Source organism: Mixophyes fleayi, chromosome 8 (assembly GCF_038048845.1).
Source record: "Mixophyes fleayi isolate aMixFle1 chromosome 8, aMixFle1.hap1, whole genome shotgun sequence".
In the NCBI taxonomy this organism is placed as follows: domain Eukaryota; kingdom Metazoa; phylum Chordata; class Amphibia; order Anura; family Limnodynastidae; genus Mixophyes; species Mixophyes fleayi.
Genome location: NC_134409.1, coordinates 107,627,893 through 107,650,609, shown reverse-complemented (window position 1 = coordinate 107,650,609; position 22,717 = coordinate 107,627,893). Strand labels below are relative to the sequence as shown.

Here is a 22,717-nt window from a genome sequence, read left to right as displayed (position 1 = left end):
CTGGGTCACACTGTGTGCCTAAGCAATGTCATGTCATGTCTCTGTAATTCCTTATGCCTAAGCAAAATCATGTCTAAGCACTTCCCTTCTGAGGATCCACCGATCACCACTCTCATTTAGGGGTCAATTTATCAATCGGATCTCCGGCGAAAACAGGTATTTACCAAGCTGAGATAGGGCTTTTTTTGCTTAGCCCTATCTATCAAGGGGTTAACACCATGAGTTCAGTGATGACATTCGTAGGGTTTTCCCAGCTATAACTTCTCCAGATAAGGCGAGGATCTCAGGATGTCTTTGGCTTTCAAACGAGGGTGCCCACTTAGTAGTTATTATCTGGTGATCAGGGCCGGATTAACCCGAGGTCTAACTGGGCTATAGCCCAGGGGCCTCGGGCATCCAGGGGGCCCTTCAAAGTCCGCAGCAGCATTATTGATCGGTCCGGGGGCGGGGGCGCCCCCAGCCCGATCAATGCTGCTGAGCACAGTCAGTTCAGTCCTCCGTTCCCGGCGCTCAGTAATCTGTTTACTGAGGAGATCTCGCGAGTGAACTCTCGCGAGATCTCCTCAGTAAGGAGCTTACAGCACGACGGGGACGGAGGACTGGACTGACAGGTAAGCGCTTTGGGGGGGGCCCTCACGGGGAACGGGGGCGGCGGGCGGCTCACAATGGGGGCCTCACGGGGGAATGGAGGCGCCCTTAGCCCAGGGGCCTCCATTCCCTTAATCCGGCCCTGCTGGTGATCAACTGACAATAACTCCCTATTTACCAAAATAAAATGAATACCTTCTTTAAGAAAAGTTTGGATTTTGTTAGTATATTCTGTTTTATCTAGAAAGAAATTGATTGCTGATATTCCCTTTTCATGCTGAATGATTGTGCAATGTCCAGTGACATCATGCTGTAACTAAGTTTTCCTGCCAGTTCATATTGGCAAGTTTATTAAGGATGTCACATGTATCATTTATTCATTGTATTGTATTGTATTTATTGCAACACACATAGCCCAATCAGTACTTTTACCTATGCAGTCTGGCTGGTCCATTGTGCAATATGATGTAGCACATGCCCTTGTGTTTCTAACTCCTATTGTCCTATAGATTGTAAGCTTTCGAGCGAGCAGGGTTCTCTTACCTCTCTGTCTGTATGTATTACCCAGTATTGTCTTATTAATGTTTGTTCCCAATTGTAAAAAGCGCTACGGAATTTGCTGGCGCTATATAAATAAATGTTGATGATGATGATGATCATTTAGATATGATACAGTTTGTGCTACTATAGATTGTAAATATGAGTCAATTAATGATGACAAGTTAGTAGTAATGCTATTGACTCCCAAAATGATCGGTCTCCCAGGGGGATTGATAGTGCTTTTATGAATTTTGGGTAAGATATCAATGAATGCCGTAGTGGGTTGATAAATATTAAGATATATCTGCTTTATTTCATTTGGGATATTAATGTTTTATGGAGTTAGATGCCACACTATTCTTTTTAGCCTGTTTCGCGGCATAATGGTTGCCATAACAACCCAGCTCAGCATCAATGTGGACCGGAAGTATTCAATGTTTTATACAGCTCAACTTTCTTAATATTACTTCAATTGAATTGTTCATTAATACATCTGTACTTTTTATTTTATGTACACCCAGAAAGGATGTTTGCACAATTGTAATATGTACTATATTTTTGTTTGCTGTACAATGTTTGACCTCCGTACAATCTGATTGGCCCATATAAGTATAAAATGGAGCCAGTTTGGAGTTTGCCCTATCCTTGAAAAAGATCTATCCCTATAAGGTTGAAACGTGTTGGACAAAAGGGCAACATATCCTGTGTGAAAGACATTCCTAACATTAGTAATATTGTGGGGATTAACTTCAGAACTATTCGTATATCCTGGGGACTTTGACATCATGCTGTACATTGTGAATGTGCTATCCTACTTCTGGTAGGAAGTTTTTTGGCACATACTGTTAGGAACCCCTCCAGCCGGCACAACACAACCCGGAATCTACTCTGCCAGTCAGGTGTTCACTGGAGCCCCTGATGGTGGGGACAGACTGGGCCGCAGACTGACAGAGGGTCGTGAAGTGCGTACCAGCTGGGGAGAACCCAGGCAAGAGGAGTCAGGACAACGCAGAGGTCAAGGGCCGGCAGCAGACAACAGTATCGATGAACAAGCTGAGGTCAGGGGTCACAGGCAAATAGCAGAACGGGTAAACAGGCCAAAGATCAGGGTCACAGGAAACACAAGCAAGGTCCAAATCAAAGCCAAGGGTCATACACGGGGAGTCAAATAGAGATATCAGGATACAGGACAGGAACTAGCAGGTTAGCAGACTGGAACACAGGAGCTATAACCGGCAATGAGGCAGCAGACCTCATTGCCTTAAATACCAGTGGCCACCAATCAGAGCCTAGCTCTGAATTAGACACAGCCCCCAGCATAATTAATAGGCTGCATTAATTAGCCCACAGGCTAGAACATATGGTGAGCGCTGCGCCCGGCTTCCTCTCATTGCCGGGACGCAGCGCTGAAGCGTCTTCTCGTTGCCCCGGCAACGGCCGGGTCAGGGCCGGAAGTGACGTCCCGGTCGCCATAGCGACGGGCGGGACGCAGGTGAGTGAGTCGCGGCGGCTGGGCACCGCCGCGGCTCGTAACACATACTTTGTTGAATTTGCTTTTTATTTCTATGAAGAGAAAGGGAATATAACTACTGGAGAGTACACTTACATTCAAAGATCCTACTTAATGTTCAGTTTAAAGAACACTTCTAGTAAGTGTATTACCATCAGGGGCAGCACTATCTTGGGAAGAAAGACTTTCATCACATACAATTGTGGAACATTTATTTGGCAAGACTTTTTATGTGCACACTGACTTTTTGTTTGTTCAGTGATATGTGATGTTTTACACATTTTTATTCATTCTAGTAGCATTCATATGCCATACAGAATCACACTATATTACAAATTTGCTTCATATGATCACCTCTATTCGAGTTAATAAGAAGATATAAGAAGAAAAAAGGGAGAAAGAGTGAGAAAACGTCAGTGGTTTGCACTTATAAGGAAAGTATTTTTTGTCGATATATAATTTTATGTATTTTACATATCTCTTTGTATATTTTTTTGGGGAACACTAGTATCGCTGAGATTTCTTAAACTTTGTATTTTTTACAGATCCTTTTGAAATTCTGTGTGTGATTTCTTTAAGAAATCTGTGCTGCAATTGAATTGCACAGTTGAAAATGTATAAATCTTCACTTTAGTGTGCTGTACAGTACATTAGCCACTAGAAAGTGGGTATGTATTGTACACTTGCTACCAGATAATGGGATTTGTATTGTATCCTAACCACTAAACAATGGGGCTTCTTTTGTACACAAGACACCAGGGAAAAAAAACAAGCTATCCACTTTGGCATCAATTACTGTGAAAAACAAAAACATGACTTTTTATAGAGGAAGCACAGCCAACTAATTTGAATGCAGTGTTCCATTCTTTTCGTTATTTTTGTATAGTGCAAATTATTACAATTATAATGGAGAGAATTAATATAATTAATATATGTTATGTATATTATTGCTCTATGTATCTAGAGTATTTTGTCACATAGAGACAGGGTATGGTTTCGCCATCAAGAGCACATATGTACTTACCCCTTCTGCCTTTACATCTACAATAAATGAGTTCAAGTCATTGACAGTTAAGCGTCCGGCAACCACAATTTCATCCCCTTCAAAGTAATGCTTGAAGTTGCTCTGAGTGAGGGCAGCTGTGGCATTCTCAGGATAATGCATCTCAATATCCAGCAATGTTGGCATTGTGAATTCCCTAAGAAAGGTCTAAGGTCCAAAAACAAACAAATAATCAAGCAAAATAAATATTGGTTGGGTGACGGCATATATGTAATCTATGGTACATATCCAGCATGTGCTGTCTATTGATTTATATTCAGATACATTACCGGTTCTCAGTCTTATTACGTGCACTAACATTCTTTTTTATATTATGTGATTCTTCACCCAAGAAGCTATCTTTCCTGCTTAACCCTTGTCCTGGCCTTGCTTGGTGCCTTCTGCTATAGTCTTTGTCTAGGTCAAGGCTGTCTTATTCTTTATCAGTCATGTATTTATATTTGTACTCTGTTCATTATCTGATATTAGCTGCATTTAACTTCTTATACTCCTTGTTTTGCCTAGTCTGCAAAAATTATTTCCAGCTTCCCAGGCCTAGTCTTGTCAACCTAACTTATAGGTAAATGTAAAATTAAGATTTTATTTTGTGGAAAGGAACATGAAAATGAACTGCAAGTTTGAGAGTGCACATTTTATTTATCATGTATGATTTTGCTAATGCCAGTGGATCCTCTAAAGGTCGGCAAACTTATGCTCAGCTCAGAAGATATGATAATCGGTATTTGGCGCAAGTTACAGCACAAGCATATGGATATGCACACATCAACACATGTAATACAATACAAAAAATATAAAATTGAGACCCATGTCCACATTCTAATCATTTAAATCAATTCCATCATGTTGTGGATGTTTCTGCTCAGATAGACCATTAAATAGCATAATTGGGTTGTCCTTAATACACCTAAAGTTTTTTGCTGTGTTGTACAATGCTTCTGCTTCCTAAAGGACCACCGATGAGCAATGAAGTGGTGGCTACATATAGTATTTAGATGCAAAAACATCTTGGCCAATCACGGCACCCAGTTATAAACTTATAGACAAATACAGATAAACTTGTAGAAACATATGACAAACATATTACAAAATGTCAGGAACTTACCACCATCTGCAATTGAGTATTCGACCACACGTCAATGCGTTGAGCAACCCCTGAATTTTCCAAGGCCAACTTCTCATAAAAAGCATAATTATTTCCAGTGCTGAAATCAAGACAGTACAGGGTATATTTCCCTTGAATGGCTTTCTTTACATTCTCCTGGATTCGTGCAGGATCATATTCAGCTTAGAGGGGAAAAATGATTTTACATATCTTAGTACTATTGCATTTGTATGGAGAACGGATAGTGTTTTAGAATACATATATACTATTTAGAAAAGTACATTAGAGTGCTCGAGGCAATGATTTCAGTTATATAAAGTATAATATACCTTGTACTGTAGAATTAGCTAAAGTATGTAAGTGGTGAGATATCTGACCTGAAAGTGGAAACTGGTTGATAAAGTTGAAACTGAAATATGCAAATTTGTATTATTTGCTACCTACTAGGCAAATAAAAATATAATTTTGAGAGCTAAATGGATCTGCAGAAATACATTAAAAGGTTTCATGGTGTCAGAAACAATTGATTCATTATTGTTACTTTAGTGCCTTTTGTAGTTTCACTGCAGGCAAGAAGTAACAGTTTACTCTCCCAGTTGTTTTGCATGGATGAATTGCTGCTTCATTTGGCCATGATATTATCGATGTGTACTTTGCAGTACATCCCATTGTGCATGTTAATGAGATCGCTCACTTACACTAAAGTCCTAACACACAGACACCATGGTTAATTTTGTCAGCAGCCAATTAACCTGCATGTATTTTTTGGAGTGTGGGAGGAAACCAGAGCACCTGGAGGAAACCCGCGTAAACACGAAGAACATACAAATTCCACACAGATAAGGTCTTGGTCGTGAATCACTGTTTTAGATTCACTGTTAATTGTAGTTAGGTCTTTCCAACTTGAGGCAACAGTGGTCCAAGTAAGCAAGGCATATACAATCCTATGTCTATTGTCTATGTTTATTCTGTGGTCAAAGCATCCGGAACCGTTCAAAGGCAGTATATTAGCACTCCAGTGGATAGATTTATAAAACCTTCTACAAAAGAAAGTGAAAGTGTTGCCCATTTTAGAAGGTGTTGCCCATTTTGGAGGATTTGTTGGGAGACAACATAGAATTGTAATTTGGGATTTTTAATGTACAGAGATTTAAATGCAGATTTCTTAAAGATGTCCTCATTGGAGGCGTTCTTTAACAGAATCTCCAGTTCTTTGTTGTATGTGGAGGTGGGTGTTATAATCTTAAGGAAACCTGTGTCAATCCTAATTGGCACTAGCAGACCAGGGGAGCGGAGTTCCTCGGTTTTTACCAAGAACCGTTGCAAGGCAGGATGGGCTTTGCTAAAGCGAACACACAGGTCACGGCCCCCTGGACTGCCTTGGGGTGTAAGAACAGGAAAAATATAAGAGTGAAGTACCTTGGAGGTGCAGCGTAAACAGGAACAAGCCAGGACTGGTTCACGGAAGATCAGGCAGAGGATTGTCACACAGGAGGTCAGGCAACTCTTTGTCATACAGGCCAGGTACAGTACACAGGAGATCAGGCAGCGCTTGGCCAGACAGGCAAGGTTCAGTACACAGGAGATCAGGCAGCGCTTGGTCAGACAGGCAAGGTTCGGTACATAGAAGATCAGACAAAAGGAACTCACAGGGAGCAGCTCAGGATTCAGTAGTGCGGCAAAGAAGTTGCACTGACACTGTACAAGTATCAGTGCTAGCCTTAAGTAGAGAGGCAAGTTTAAAAAACCCGCCTCTGGAAACGAGTCATGTGACCTGCCTCCCGGAAGTGCCGCAGGTGGCATAGAGAAGCCGGCGCTGGAGCGAGGAGAGGTAAATTCCATTACGGTGGGATCCTTTCATAGTAACTCACAAGTGAATTTTTCCTCTAATTGTCTTCTTAGTTCTTTAATATATTCTGATCTATCCAGGATAGTTATACCGCCACCTTTAGCTGCTGGCTTAATTGTAATGTCTTGGTTGTCATAAGTAATTTTTTAATGTTTGTTACTTAGAGAAAGCTTCTCAATGTTCTTCTCCACCATTTTTTGAAACGGAGACTGGGACAAAGTAAAGAAGGGTTCTACTTTGAAACTGATGTCAGGCCTGCATGACAAAACACCCTTCATTTGAACCAGATATAACAAAGAAACATATAGAACACGGCACTACAGAAATGATAGGATCCTGAATTAGAGGCCGACAAATTTACCAGATCTCCACTTATTAAGCAGCTTCCAATACACAATCAGCGGAAAAGAATATACAAATCCTAATTGCAATTACTATAGGAAGCCCAAAATGAAAGAAGGAAAAACAAAGGAGATACGCTGAGATTGTGAGAGAAAGCTTTGAGAAAGGAGCCAGGAAAATTGATAAGGATGAATTAATTATAAGTTCCCTCTTGGATAATTTATTAGACACACAAGATCTGACCACACACACGATATTTCAGTTGAGAAACAAAAAAAAAAATCACCCGACTCCACAATACCCACTTGGAACACAGACACCCTTTTGGAGTTATAAAGGAAAACAAGACTAGTGTCACTAGAGGGGAATGAGGAGGAAAAAAAAATCAGGGGCAAGGCCAAAAATAAGGAGATGACAATAGATGGCATGTTTAATCTGAGTAGTACACAATTTATTGTCCTCCTAACAGAATTACTACATAAGGGACTGAAATTTGACCCAAACTCCAAGCTGAACAAATTAGATACCTATATTGACTTACACAAGTTTATCTGGGCTGGTACCTCTGACCTCTTCTTATAGATCAGGGTTGCTGTGGATGGATCTCCCCTAGCCTATCACACTGGCCAGAGCTGCTGGGTAGCGGGCAGATTGGTGGTACTGGAAAGCTGGGTTCAAACCTCAGAACAGCCGGAAACTGATTAAATTTGGGTCTAATCTGTAGGTCACACGAAGGAAGATGTTGTCAAAGCAGAATCTTAAAGCAAGTGATGTTTATTAACTCCAGTGTTCTGATAAGGACAGTTCACACTGGTTGAAGGTACCAGTTATCAGAAAGTCAGGAACAATTATGATACATTTCAGTAGAAACCAGTGCTGTTTTATACAGGTTTGGACACAGCCTAGCAGGGGGTAAGCTAGCCCCCTGAACTCTTTACTGGCCCCAAGAAGTCTGAGTTATTCCTAGAATCAAGATGCAATATGTTTCCCCAAACACGGATTTAAATGCAATTTATACAAAATTAACACTTATCTGTGATATCCTACATCACGTGCTGTTTACAATGTCCAGATAGATTCTAACACACTGGACAAAATGCCACTCAGGAACACCAGTAGCGACCTCCTGTGGTGCATTTAGACTAAAAAGTGCATGTTGGTTACTTGCATGAATAGACTTAATTAGCCTAAATGAGGACTTCCTCTCGAAGTTACACAACAGCCTTCCTCAACAAATGCTTATTACATCAGAAATCAAACCTCAGAAATGAATGTATTTCCTATACAAAGTGCCACACGATATAGTAAAATCAGTACATTGCAATGATATAAATAAGCACCCTGCGCTATTTTCTCTTATTAGCTCTTTTAGGGAAATTGACCAACCAAACTAACTTTCTGGACATAATAGATATGTTACGAGGTAGTCTAGTTCAGATACTAGATTTGCATGGACCTCTCCCACCCATGTGGTTTTGCCTGGCATTTGGCTTATTTGTTAATTAAAGAAGTTATATGTCGCAGCATGGGTTAGCGGGTTCTGGAGGATATCTGACAAACGAGGGAGGTGAGGGGGCCTGGGTGTTGTCATAGAGTTACCACCAAGAACATGGGGGCCTGATTCATTAAGGATCTTAAATGAAGAGGTATCTTATTACAGTCTCCTGGACAAAACCATGTGTGAGGATACCACCCTTAGCTGGGATGGAAGTTACCCTCTGTGGGATTCAACTCACTCGGGTAGACCAAGATATATGCAAAATAAGACTTTATTACGACAGCACAACACCACAAGACGTTCACAAGTTACAGGGTAAATGGTAGCACGTATCCTCCAGCAGCCTCCTGCAGTCAGCACTCCAAAGTCATAATCTCTGTCCCTTTCAGGGTCTTATCCTCCCGCAATATTACCACTACCGTTTAGCAAAACAGTTATGGTGTCTCCTAGCCTGGGTTACTAGCTCACACCAACCCTGTCCTGGTAGGGTTCCCTCCAGCGGCACCACAGTTCCTGGCCCAGAGTCCTTTTCACTGATGTCTTCTACACCAGGATCCTCCAAACTAGCATCCCCCCCTGGCATTCTCCTCGCCCTATATTATTTTCTCTCTACCCAGGAAATAGGGTCAAATGTCTCCAACCTCCCCTTTACAGAAGGGGCCTCCCAGTCAACAATTTAGCTGCTAGACATACTGTCCCTGTTACCTTGATTAGACAATAGAATGGCTTGACTCAATTAGCTGTTTTGGCTGGATACACTACACATGGGGTTACAATAGTACATCAAGGAATGACACTGCACGCTTACATGGAACAATAAGACTTTTGACACATGATATCAGCAGGGTTACACAATATAAGTCTGTGATACCTTTTGATACAATTACATTTATATTGACACATATTGATACATTTCCCCATGCTATTTCAACCAATATATTACTGTGGAGGCACATTGCATATGAGTAGAAGTTCTAACCTCATTACCTCTCAGGTTATCTGTTGACCTAGCTAATTAACATGGGCTGCCAGCTAGTTAACTCAGACATTGTTCTGATAACAAACCTCACCTCAGCTGCACCCCATACAATACACATTTGAGACAAATGGTAATTACATTAGCTACCACAAGCAAAATGACTGCTGTTGTTCTGATATTTTCACACAGTATGGCAATATTGTTTCTATTTATACTACATACAATATCACAGGTAATAGTATGGGCAAAATGTGTCTAATAACATGAAATAATAATACACATAATACACCAATGCTCTGGTGTATATACTTAGACTGGGCCAAGGATTAAAAAGTACAATAAACCGTGAGAAACGGGTGATGATTACATAGTTCTCAGTCCAGTAGTACCCCGTTTCCTCACACCATGTTACAATGGAAGGGGTGCAAACTAGTTTTCTGTTTTGCACATAAGTTAAATACTGGCTGCTTTTTCATGTAGCACACAAATATCACTTTAAATTTCAGTGTTCAGTGTATTTGTGTGCTACATGAAAAAACAGCCAGTATTTAACTTATGTGCAAAACAGAAAACTAGTTTGCACCCCTTCCATTGTAGCATGGTTTTGTCCAGGAGACCGAAATAAGATTATTATTATTATTATTAATTTTTATTTATAAGGTGCGACAAGGTGTCCGTAGCGCCGTACAGGGACAAACGAGTTACAGTACAAGGTGAGACAGCACAGTACAGTAAACAGTAAGCACAGTAACTCAGTAAGCTCAATGCACAGCTAGAGAGGGCGGGGGAAGGGGGAGGGAGGCTCCGCAAACAACGGAGCCCAAGAAGGAAAGCGTGGAAGACAGGGAGACCCCCAGAGGGGACGGGGGGTGGAGGGTCCTCGAGGAGCAGGGCTAAGTAGCTGGAGAGCAGAGTTAGGAGTGGTGGAAACAGGAGGAGAGATGGCCCTGCTCAGAGGAGCGTACAATCTAAGGGTACCTTAGATACCTCTTCATTTAAGATCCTTAATGAATCAGGCCCATGGTTATGTGGGGAGGAATATGACTGGCTCCTCAAGTTAGGTTATCTCCCTTCTGAGGGGCAACTGATTGTGTTAATATGTGAAATAAGTTAAGGTCAAGAAAAATTAGGTAATGTTTGTTTAATCAATGTTTGGTGTTTTAACTGCATTCCTAATGCTTTAATTAAAAAATGGGAACATTGGGGCTCATGTAGAGTTTAATGCATTTGCACCCTGAACGTAAGCAGGAAGAGACACATTTGCATATTATCAGTCACATGCATCTCAAGATGAATCCAGATGTACATCACTAGAATGTGTGCCAGTTTTACGTCAAGGGTAACAAGTGCGTATACTTACACTCCACAATAGTGTAGTAAAATTGTAGTAAAATTGTTCGGATATTGTACAGATAACATAGAGATGTGGCTTGATAGTGTTAGTAGTAAATGAAAAAGTTGTATTACCCTATTTGTACACAATATAATGTATTTATATTAGCCATCTTATTTAGTTTTAGTTTATATTAGTATCATTTTATTTTTTATTTTATATTATCATTTTTTCAGTTTTATTTTTATTTATTATTTATTATATTTTATTTTTATTTTTACATTTACTATTTTTTATTATGATTATTTTATTTCTATTTATTTCACATAATTTATGTTATTTTAGTGGTATCTGATTTAATTATGTATTTTTATTCTATATGTTGGTATTACTAGTTGTCTATATGGGAGAAGTCAAATTCAGTTTTAAAGTAGACAATATTTTCCCACCTGTTTCTGCAGACAGAAATCCTGAACACATGACCTGTTGGTAGCTCTTGAGTACTGGGTTTGAGAGCCTCTGAGTTAGAGGGTCAGTACGCAATCAGGTAATAGCACATCATCATCGTGTATTATTATTGTGTCGTAGACTTGTCTGGAGCCACAGTGCTCCACAACAATGTACACTTGAGAAAACAGAACATGCATATAACAGGGACATACATGCATTTCCACTTTTTTAGGACATGGTCCCAGGAGAGGCATCTGAAGAAGTTTCTTTGGAAGTTATATTTTAGAAGTAGGTTATAAAAATTGCTAGTTATCACTAGACCTACCATACATATCCATATTGTTAAGATACAGGAATTGGTAAACAGAAGGATTACACTTGAATTAGAAGAAACATTATAGTATTTTACATACATGTGTTATCAGTCAGCAGAATAATTCGTGAAACACTTCTCTCAGGAACCTCTTTAGATAGATGCGCTTTATTCAATAGCTCGACAGCCTTCAGCAGAGGATCATTAATGCTTGTTTCTAGAATAAAAAAATATTTTCAATAATTAACTACAAAAACTAGTTACTTCATACATGTTTTAACAACAGGGGGTGCCTTAGTGAAGCTGAAGTGTTGCATGAAATTGCATAACTGTGATTATAAGTACATGTATTTCAGAAAACATATTGAGGCTTATACACCGATCAGTCACAACATTAAAACCACCTGCCTAATATTGTGTAGGTCCCCCTCGTGCTGCCAGAACAGGTCTACCCCATTGAGGCATGGACTCTGCAAGACCTCTGAAGATGTCCTGTAGCATCTGGCTCAAAGATGAAATCAGCAGATCCTTTAAGTCCTGTAAGTTGTGAGGTGGGGCCTCCATGGCTCAGACTTGTTTTTCCAGCACATCCCACAGATGCTCGATCGGATTGAGATCTGGGGAATTTGGAGGCGAAGTTAACACCTTGAACTCTTTGTCATGTTCCTCAAACCATTTCTGAACAATTTTTGCAGTGTGGCAGGGCGCATTGTACTGCTGAAAAAGGCCATTGTCATGAAGGGGTGTGCTTGGTCTGCAACAATGTTTTGGCAGGTGGTATGTGTCAAAGTAGCATCCACATGAATACCAAAGGGTTCCCAGCAAAACATTGCCCAGACCATCACACTGCCTATGCCGGCTTGCCTTCTTCCCATAGTGCATCCTGGTGCAATCACTTCCCTGGAAAAACAACACACACGCACCTGGCCATACACATAATGTAAAAGAAAACGTTATTCATCAGACCAAGCCACCTACATCCATTGCTCCATGGTCCAGTTCTGGTGCTCATGTGTCCATTATAGGTGTATTTGGTGGTGAACAGGGGTCAGCATGGGCACTTGCAATGCAGCCCCATGCACAGCAAGCTGCATTGCACTGTGTGCTGACACCTTTCTATCATAGCCAGAATTAAAATTTTCAGCAATTTGTGCAACAGTAGCTCTTCTGTGAGACATGGACCAGTTGGGCTAGTCTTCGCTCCCCATGTCCATCAATGAGCCTTGGGCGCCCATGACCCTGTCGCCTGTTCACGGTTGTCCTTCCTTGGACCACTTTTGGTAGGTACTAACCACTGCATATTGGGAACACTCAACAAGACTTGCCGTTTTCGAGATGCTCTGACCCAGTCATCTAGCCATCACAATTTTGCCCCTTATCAACGTTGCTCAGATCCTTACAATTGCCCATTTCTCCTGCTTCTAATACATTAGCTTCAGGAACTGAGTGTTCATTTGCTGCCTAATATACCCCACCCCTTGACAGGTGCCATTGTAACAAGATAATCAATGTTATTCACTTCACTTGTCAGTGGTTTTAATGTTGTGGCTGATCATTGTATGATTCAATGTTATTTGTCCTGAGATTCTATAGATTTGCAATAAAAAGTAATAATGTCATGTGTGTTATTGATTGTATTTATTCATTGTTTGTTATAACTGGAAAAACATATGACTATATCCAGCGCTTGATATTGAGTGATGTATTCATTGACTAACTGATGTTGGTCAGCTCAGACGAGTATAAAATGACTCGATGCCTATTGTCAATGTGGTATATGAAAGACCGAACACTCATTCATAGAGTAATACATGAATTCATAGCTAAGTGTACTTGCAATGGATACATTCAATATACTCCTGATTTAAAAAGGATGACTTTCATTTAAAAAAGCAAACAAGATAAACATTTTCTTACCAAACAATTGCATATAGAATTGATATATAATCTCTATTTTACACATTTTTATTTTTAGTTATGTCATTTTAAGTCTAGTACTACATTATCAATACTGTTAGAGTTTAGAGTTTATTTCTTGCAAGAACTCCACTCTGAGGAGCTGCATTTATAATATACTGTTTAGAGCAGGCCCTCTTTCTCTGGCTCTTCGGGTACAATGAAATTACAATTTCCAGCATACCTTGCCAGCAATCAGCTGTCTATCTACTGGCAAACCATGCTGGGACATGTAGTTTCACAACACCTGTACAGCCACAGGTTGGCGAGGCCTTGTTTAGAGAAACCCCACGCAATGGCCATTTTCATTCAAGTTCATTTTTTAATACTAGAATTTCCATGTAGCATGGCTGATGTTCAATTGCAAATGTAATTGATTCTGACAGTCTGCAATCATTTTTGTGGTCACTTAAAATTTTATTGTAGGCAGTATCTCAAGCAGTGGAGGAAATATCATTGGTGCAGCAAGTGCGGTGCTATGGGGCCCATGGAGATAATGGGGTCAGCTGCATGGAAAACTAGCAAGCTGTGGGCCCCAGTTCCCTCCTCCCCGCTTCCCTGCACAGGGGCCCACAGCTCGCTAGTTCTGACTCTGATCTCAAAGTGTGTTTTGAAATTAGTAGTGATAGCGGAGTCTCATCTGATGTCTGTAAGTCCTTTGCTCTTCTATGAAGATTATCAGCAGTTCTAGCTATCCAGTAGGTCCCGAAAAGTCAGTAATAATCAGGTGTTAATGCTCAGGAGTCCAGGTAGGCTGTGCACTTGAAAAGGGGTCAGGTTGGTAAATACTGTATACTGATATACTACATCAAAGCCCTTGTCATTAAAGTCATCCCTGTAGGTAGCTAGTACATGATCTGTATTCACTTCAAAGGGCGTCCTCTTCCAGCCCCAGGTATAAAAGTGATTGTTGAAATGTTCTATTTCCTGCTACAATGGTGCATTTAGGAGGTATTACTGTTGCCCATGCCTCCTCGTAAAAGAGGACAATGTTCACCTCGAACTAAAAGGAACCCTCCTCAGGCCAGCTGTGTGCCTGAATCCTAATAACAGAGAAGGAAGACTCAGCAAAGACAGCTAGGTAACTACATTTTATACAAAAGAAAAAAGAAAACAGAACAAAAGAGGCACTCCAGTCCCTGGAGAGTAGTAAATATGTTAAGGAACCATATCCTGAATCTTAATCAAAATAAAATGAAAACCTAACTTTTATTGAATAGTTTAAAAAAGCAGCAAAATATTTAAAAAATGGTAGTGTGTTGTGAATTAAAACAGAAATACCCAATAGACGGTCGGCATACACAGTATCATATGATAGTGATACATATAATATTAAGGCAGATCATTTTCCTATGAGGTAAGGGGTCATAAAAAGAGGAACTATCTTGAAAGGTATGGTTTTGTCACATGTTGTCCTACAAATTCCTTCCAGATCCGTAATCCTCAGAAGGAAGATGTCTAATTCACAAGGACACTTGTACAATTCTAATGTGATAATCCTTTATGATGGACTTTCCCTATTGTGTGAAAGAATATGTTGGTCAATATTTAACCATAGGAAGTTAGTATGTTAGATACCACAATACACATCAGGATCCAATATAATTATCAGAATCCCACTATAATAGAACGTCTTACATTTTTAGTTATTATCATCCATTCACCAAGTATGGGTAAACGGTTGTAAATAGTCACTCATATATTGCGGGTGTACTATTTATTAATAGTTTTTTTTAGTAGTGTGGGCGGGGCTATGGTGACGTGACAATGTCACGCCGTTCTCCTAGCCCATGTCACATGACTTCTCCCCCGGATCTCCCGGGGGAGAAATCTTAAAAGTTGGCATATCTGTAATTAACAGTCACAGAAGGAATATTTTTTTTTAAAACTGAAATTTACTTACGACCACGCATAGTAATAGATTTGACAAATTGTTTGGCCTCTTCAATGTTCTTCGGAGTCGCTTTGACAAAAGAATCCTTCCAGATTTCAGTGTAATAGTGAAACAGTATGAAATTTATGTAATCATACTCCGCAGTATCCTTCAGAGTAGTAAACAGGGCTTTTTTTATCTAAATGTAGATACATTAGTTAATTTTTAATACAGTTATAATTATCTATATGCAAAGATTTATCAGGAAGTGAAGAATTACATTTACTCCTTGCAGGAACTGACCTTTTAAACTTGTACCATACAGAACCTCCTAGTTCACCACTATATATTGCAGAGTCTTCTTTTTACACTATTACTGATCAGCAGATTATTAGATTACTAACCTTTCTACTGAATATTGTTCTGCTCCTTCTACCCACTGAAAGGTATGTATTTAGTATATCATTGAGCATTGCATACTTTCATGTCTTATACATGGAATATATATCAAACTGTTTTAATGTGACCCCTCCACCTTCCTGATCAAAAACAATTCTCAAGGAGTCCCTTTTCGTGCAAATTATTTCTTATACAGTTTCCCTTTACCTGCACCAATAATTACATACTGAATAGTAGTTCACTAGGTACGAGAGGTGTACAAAGTTAGTTAAAGAGATAAAAAAATGCCTTTATTTAAATTAAAAAAATTAAAAATAAAAATATAAAAAGGAGGATGAATATGTGATTAAAGAATAACAAACTTTATTCTAACTACACACATCACATAATGGAATATAAACTATGATACATCAAAAAGGTACATCTATATGGATGCAGTAACTGAGTGCATACCCACTCAGTCTCTATTTCTTTATTAGTCAATAAAGACCCTAATTGCAGTCAGAAATAAAGTCTATCCTGTGCGGCAGCATGTGCACACTCTAGTTGATCCAAATGTCAGGAGTGGATGAAAGTGAAATCCGGCAATCGTGTTTAAATTGTTTAGTGAACCCAGAACCAGCTTCTTGCTGGTGTGTGGCGTGGGGGGGACGAAGATGCGTGGTCCGAAATGTTTTGTCACTGATGACCTGACTTCTTCAGGGAGGTGTGTGTGGAGGTCTGGCATGTCTCATGTTATTTATAGGTGCTCCGATTAATGTTGGGTGGGTATGTGGGCGGGACTTATGCATTTCAAGATTATGTTTAATAAGTGTACTATCTTGAGGAGTGTCCACTCTGGAAGGGGATCCACAAGTTTGCACGTTATGATGCTTTGGTTACAAGTTTATGTTTTGTAAGTTCACTCAAGAGAGGGAAAACACCACCTGGATGAACAATATTAACCACTTATTTTTTACATTGATTTGGACATTTAAGAATATGACATTTTTCTGGTTTATATAGTGTTGCACTATTATTGTTTATTCTGTATTTATATTTAGATCACATGGTTTAAAATCTACGGATAACATCCAGTCACCCAATTGAATATAAATATTTGCATTGCTATTATAATAGAGACTAAGGTCTATGAGAGATAGATAGCACTTTAATATTTCTATACATATTTTGGTTTCTGTGTAGCAGATTATCTGTGTCTGACAGCCATTTTTGTTTGCCAACCAGAGAGCTTTTGAAAAGGAGATAATATTTTGTAGGCTGATCGCTAAGAAAAAGAACACATGTTTAAAAGGTACCAAACTTACCATTTAAAGAACGAAAATGCGAAGAAAAAACATACTGTATATGTGGGGTTTGCGGGTCTAAAAACTAAGGCGCAACTATACTAAAACTTTTAAAAAAGAAAAGTGGAGGTGTTGCCCATAGCAACCAATCACATTCTGTCTATCTTTTATCTAGTACATTTTATAATAGCTAGAATCTGTTTGGTTGCTAAATTTTCATAATTTCACCCATACCGCCGTGTTAAAGCTATTACCGTTTTAACGGATGGTTTAACCCGGATTTCAGGGAGCTGTGAGCAAAAAGCCGACATTAAAACTACCGTAATAATGGTATTTACGCGCACTATTACCGTAATAACGGTAATAGTGTGTAGGCCACGTTAGTTTTTCAAGTAACGCAGCCAATTGAATTCCCCTCTCTGTGTGTTTAGTCTATATCACGGTTGCTAAATAAGGATCTAAATTTTCCATATTTATCAATTCCGAATGGTATTATCTGAACAATTAAATACTTATATTGCTAATTTAAATTTGAATTATACTATTCTTTCTTTCAACCACCAATCACAAACCTCATAATTTGCTTTTTGCTATTATGTATATGTTTTGTCTCTTAATTTAAATAGCAAAAGCTGTGTTAAACTCCAATTTATACATCTCACTTTTCTAGTGAAGTACTATCCTGTATATATTAGTTAGGGCTCTGCTTTGTGGTGAGCCAAAGGATTGAATATCACTGTTCAGTTATATTGCACCAATAGCTACAACCTCATTATAAGTGAAAAATATACAGAATAAACAAAATGTAGAAAGTTTATTAAAATGGTACTATAGCAATATACATATAAATATCTACAGTCCCACAAAAATTACAACAATCACATTTTTGGGGGAAACATTTAATTCTTCACTACTTCAACAACAGAGATTCTGCCTTCTAAAAATCCTGTTGCTTGTCAGATGTCAGTCTGTGAAATGTCTTAAATTGTAGTGTTAACAAAAGCCCAAATAAGGAAGCAATCAGATGTACATGGTATAAAGTCTATAGACCATTTAATAATACATGTACTTCTTATGGCCTTCTTACTTAAAAGATGAGATTATTGTTGGTGCTGCCATTACAGCAATTTGTAATTTTATACTCTGAGACATTTGTACACATAAGAACAGGAGATGGCTGGCAAGACTCGACTCAGCAGCCTATTTTAAAGGGAAAAAAAATGCAGGTGGCCCAGTGAACCAGCCCAAGGTAGCCCACCATGGGATCCCCCAAGCCCAGCCTGCCCCTGCAAAAGAAACAGTAGGAACACTAAAAGATACTTCATTATTTCGGCGCCTCTTTTGCACTTTTGTACAAAGCTATACAGAATAATACACAATCCCCAAAAAATATAAGAAAGAGTTCACTATACAGGTTAGCTTACTGTCAGCAAATGTATTGTAATTCCTGTAAAAATTATCACCTTACCTTTTGCATAAACCACATTGGTGTACCTGTGTCGATGACGTAAATGGTATTTTTTGGTATACCAGTCAATTTTATGGGTGCAAAAAAATGAACAAAATGTCCTTTGAAACCCTAAAATAAAAATAACCATAACAGAGATGTTATAAATATAAATAAATATATCATGTTAAAAAAGGTACACAGATTTTTACTTTAAATATGAGTCCAGACTAGTGAAAGTTTTGCAAAGTAATGGTCTACCTCTTTAAATTTGGAATATGGGGTGAATGCCTCTTGTAAAATACATTCTTTACAGGAGCAAAGGGCTACTTGAATGTCAATTGCTGCCTTTTTTGGGACATTCTGTTTTGTTTGTACACCAGGGGATAAATGTATTAATGTCCGGATTCTTCAACTCCGGCGTGTTCAGCGTCTTCGGCGATTAAATTTAAAGCGGCGCTGCATTGTAAAGGGAAGTTTCCCTTTACAAGGCAGCTCCACTTTAAATTTAATCGCCGAAGACGCTGAACACGCCGGAGTTGAAGAATCCGGACATTAATACATTTACCCCCAGGATGCAAGTTGCCAGTGTTCTAGTTCTGAATTTCAAGGGAAGTTAAGCAAAAGTAAGCAAGTAATGCAAAACCATGTTGCATTGGAGGGGGGAGAAGGCATGTCATAGATCAGCTTCAAATTTCAGTGTAGCTAACAAGTATTTGTGTGCTACATGAAAAAACAGCCAGTATTTTCCTTATGTGCAAAATTATAAATTCATTTGCACCCCTTGCATAGCAACATGGTTGTGTCCAGAAAACGTACTCAATTTTTTGCTTAGCATTCCTTAATGAATCAGGCCCATAGACAGTAATTTACAAAATGGATCTGCAGAGCATCAGAAGCACAAATTGGCAGTGCTCATTTATATGTTTGTGAATCTACTTGGGCAACAAGGTGGTTACTGTCACAGAATGAGCAAATCTTGAGCCTATCGATAGGCGCAGCAGGGGAGTGAGGGAATGTATGGGAGCAAGGTGTGCCTTTACATATTGAAGACCTGCAAACATGAGAATCATTTTATTGAATACGATATTTAACTGAGCTGATACTAGTGCAGATTCTATATGTCTGAAGTTATGTCTAAATGTACAGGATTCTGGAGTTCTGTTTGGACCATAAATGAGGCTGAAAAATCCACCACCAGAATTGACGGGTGCGTGCTGATTTAAAGTAAAAATTAAAACAAGTCCATGGGGTAAATGTATCAAGCTGAGGGTTTTCTGGCGGGTTTGAAAAACCAATCAGATTCTAGCTATCATTTATTTAGTATATTCTACAAAATGATAGCTAGAATCTGATTGGTTGCTATAGGCAACATCTCCACTTTTCAAACCCACCGGAAAACTCATAGTTAGATACATTTACCCCCAAATGTGCATTAACATGTAAATAGATTTAATTGCTCCAAGAAGCCGCAGGTATCCAATGCAGTAAAATATAGGCATTACATACATGTGTCATACAAAGGCACAAAATCTGATTAAGATCCCATGGGCTATATCATCCCTCACCCATCTTGCAATACACACCACATTGCCACTTTATTACTTCACTCACCTCTACTTAACACTCATGAACTCTTTTCCTATTTAAATTCAATAACGTTAACAGCCTCATCCTGTCACCAGAAACCAAAAGGCAACACATCTTACAATCATATTTCCTACCTTTCTTCCTCCCTGCTTCTATTAGCTGGTGATATATCATCTAATCCAGGTCCCCCTCACTTCTCCCACACAAATATATCTGAACACTACCGAAATCCAACAAACCTCAAACGCATGACCTGTCTCCCCTCTCTTCCAAAGTCCTTTAAATGTGCCCTTTGGAATGTACGTTCTGTTTGTAACAAACTTGAATACTTCTCTGTATGGCTCCCTAACTTCTTATCCTCTGACATCCCCACCATCACTCATGGATGATTTTAACATCTCTATTCGTAAGTCATGTTCCAATGCTGCTTCCAAACTACTCTCTCTATCATCATCACTTGATCTCTCCCAGTGGATTGAATCCGCTACTCATCAGGATGGCCACTGTCTTGATCTTGTGTTCTCTAGACTATGCTAAGGTTCAGATTTCCTTAACACGGCTTTCCCCCTCTCGGTTCATCACCTTATTAGCAACTCGCTCACCCCCCGTTCTTTACCCTCCCCAGTGTCAAACTCTTTCAAGCTTCCTCACAAGCGCAGGAATATCAACTCTATTGATCTTCAACAGTTTTCCACCTCTCTCCCCAATTTCTACTTTTTCCTCCCCTGATTGGAGAGTACCCCATTTTCACTAAACCCTACCAACTGCCCTTGAACAAGTGGCTCCAGCAACTCTACATACTACGCGTAGACTTCGTTGCCAACCATGGCACACTAAAGCAACTCAAACTCTACAAAAACTTTCTTGTAAAGCAGAACTTCACTGGCGTAAATCTTGTACCTTTAATGATTTCATCACATATACTGCTATTTACCACTCCTATAGAAATTCTCCTGACACTGCAAAAAAACTTACTTCTAATCTCTCATCTATCCTCAGGCTTTTATCCCCAAACGCCTTTTTAACACATTTAAATCTCTACTCAATCTTCCCACCCCAAACCCTCTGACTACCATCAGTGCCCAGGATCTTGCTTCCTATTTCAAGGACAAAATAGATAAGATCAGACTTGAAATGGTATCATCTCCCTCGACAAGAAATCAGCTCAATTCTTTTGTAGCACCCTCTGACACTCTCTCTTCATTTGATCCAACAAATGAAGAGGAAGTTTCTACTCTCTTCTCATCTTCCTACTCTACCTCTTGTTCTCTTGATCCCATACCCTCACAAATTGGTAGGTCCCTGTCTCCTGTGCTCATTCCATCTCTAATTAAAAGCTGTAATCTCTCTCTCTACTGGTATTTTTTCATTACTATTCAAGCATGCAGTGATTACTCCTGTTTTGAAAAACAAAATTCTGACACAAACTCTCTCTCAAATTACCACCCCATCTCCCAGCTCCCATACCCGACCAAGCTTTTCTAGAGAATTGCCTACACTCGCCTTACACACTTTCTTACAGGAAAAATCCTACTTGATTCTCGTCAGTCAGGCTTTCGATCTCAACACTTCACAGAGACTGCGCTGACCAAGGTTGTCAAAGATTTGATCACAAGAAAAACTGAAGGCCATTACTCTCTTATATTTCTCCTGGATCTCTCTGCTGCATTTGACACTGTTGACCACTCTCTCCTTATAGAAACACTACAATCCGTAAGTCTTGAAGGCACTGTCCTGTCCTGGTTCTCATCCTACTTAACAGTGTTAATTTCTCTGGATCCACCTCTGCTTCGCTTCCTTTATCAGTTGGAGTACCACAAGTCTCAGTCCTAGGACATCTGCTACTCTCTATCTACACCACATATCTTGGATAACTAATAAGCTCCTTTGGATTTCAGTATCATCTCTATGCGGATAATACACAAATCTATCTATCCTCTTCTGATCTTTCACCATCTGTGTTGTCTCACGTTACTGACTGTCTTTCTGCCATTTCATCTTTGATGTCTTTTTGACAACTCTATCTTTCAAAAACTGAATTAATAATATTCCCACCCAAAAACAGAAGCTTCCTGCCTGACATTTCTATTTCTGTTGATAACTTGACCATAAATCCCACCCCGCAAGCTCGCTGCCTAGGTATGATGCTTGACTCACAGCTATCCTTTGTTCCCCATATCGACTCTATAACTAAATCATGTTACATACATCTAAAGAACATTTCCAGAATACGCACATATCTCACACAAGACACTGCAAAAACCTTAATACATGCACTCATCAACTCCCGCATCGACTATTGCAATTCCCTCCTTACTGGTCCTCCCAAAATCAGACTTGAACTCATACAATCTATTTTGCACGCAGCGGCTAGATTGATTTTCCTTGCAAACCATTCTTCCACTGCTGAGCTACTCTGTCAGTCTCTACATTGGTTGCCTGCTTTTCAACGAATCCAATATAAAATTCTTCTACTAAAATACAAGGTCAACAAAATTGCACCGACATACATCTCCTCACTTGTCTCAAAATATTTCTCAACTCGACACCTCCGTTCTACACCAGATCTGCGTCTCTCTTTCACTCATATCATATCCTC

The 22,717-nt window shown here is 39.4% G+C and overlaps 1 protein-coding gene across 1 annotated transcript in view; it reads right to left on the bottom strand.

The window, feature by feature from the left end:
* Positions 1-22,717, bottom strand: part of LOC142100260 (inter-alpha-trypsin inhibitor heavy chain H3-like) — an 83,288-nt gene that overhangs the window by 46,461 nt on the left and 14,110 nt on the right. Inside the window, exons 5-9 of the mRNA XM_075184191.1 lie at positions 18,550-18,660; positions 15,427-15,595; positions 11,668-11,784; positions 4,804-4,985; positions 3,663-3,848 (exon numbers count right to left, since the gene is read on the bottom strand). Of these exons, the coding sequence (XP_075040292.1) occupies positions 3,663-3,848; positions 4,804-4,985; positions 11,668-11,784; positions 15,427-15,595; positions 18,550-18,660 (765 nt within the window). The remainder of the gene's footprint in view (positions 1-3,662; positions 3,849-4,803; positions 4,986-11,667; positions 11,785-15,426; positions 15,596-18,549; positions 18,661-22,717) is intronic.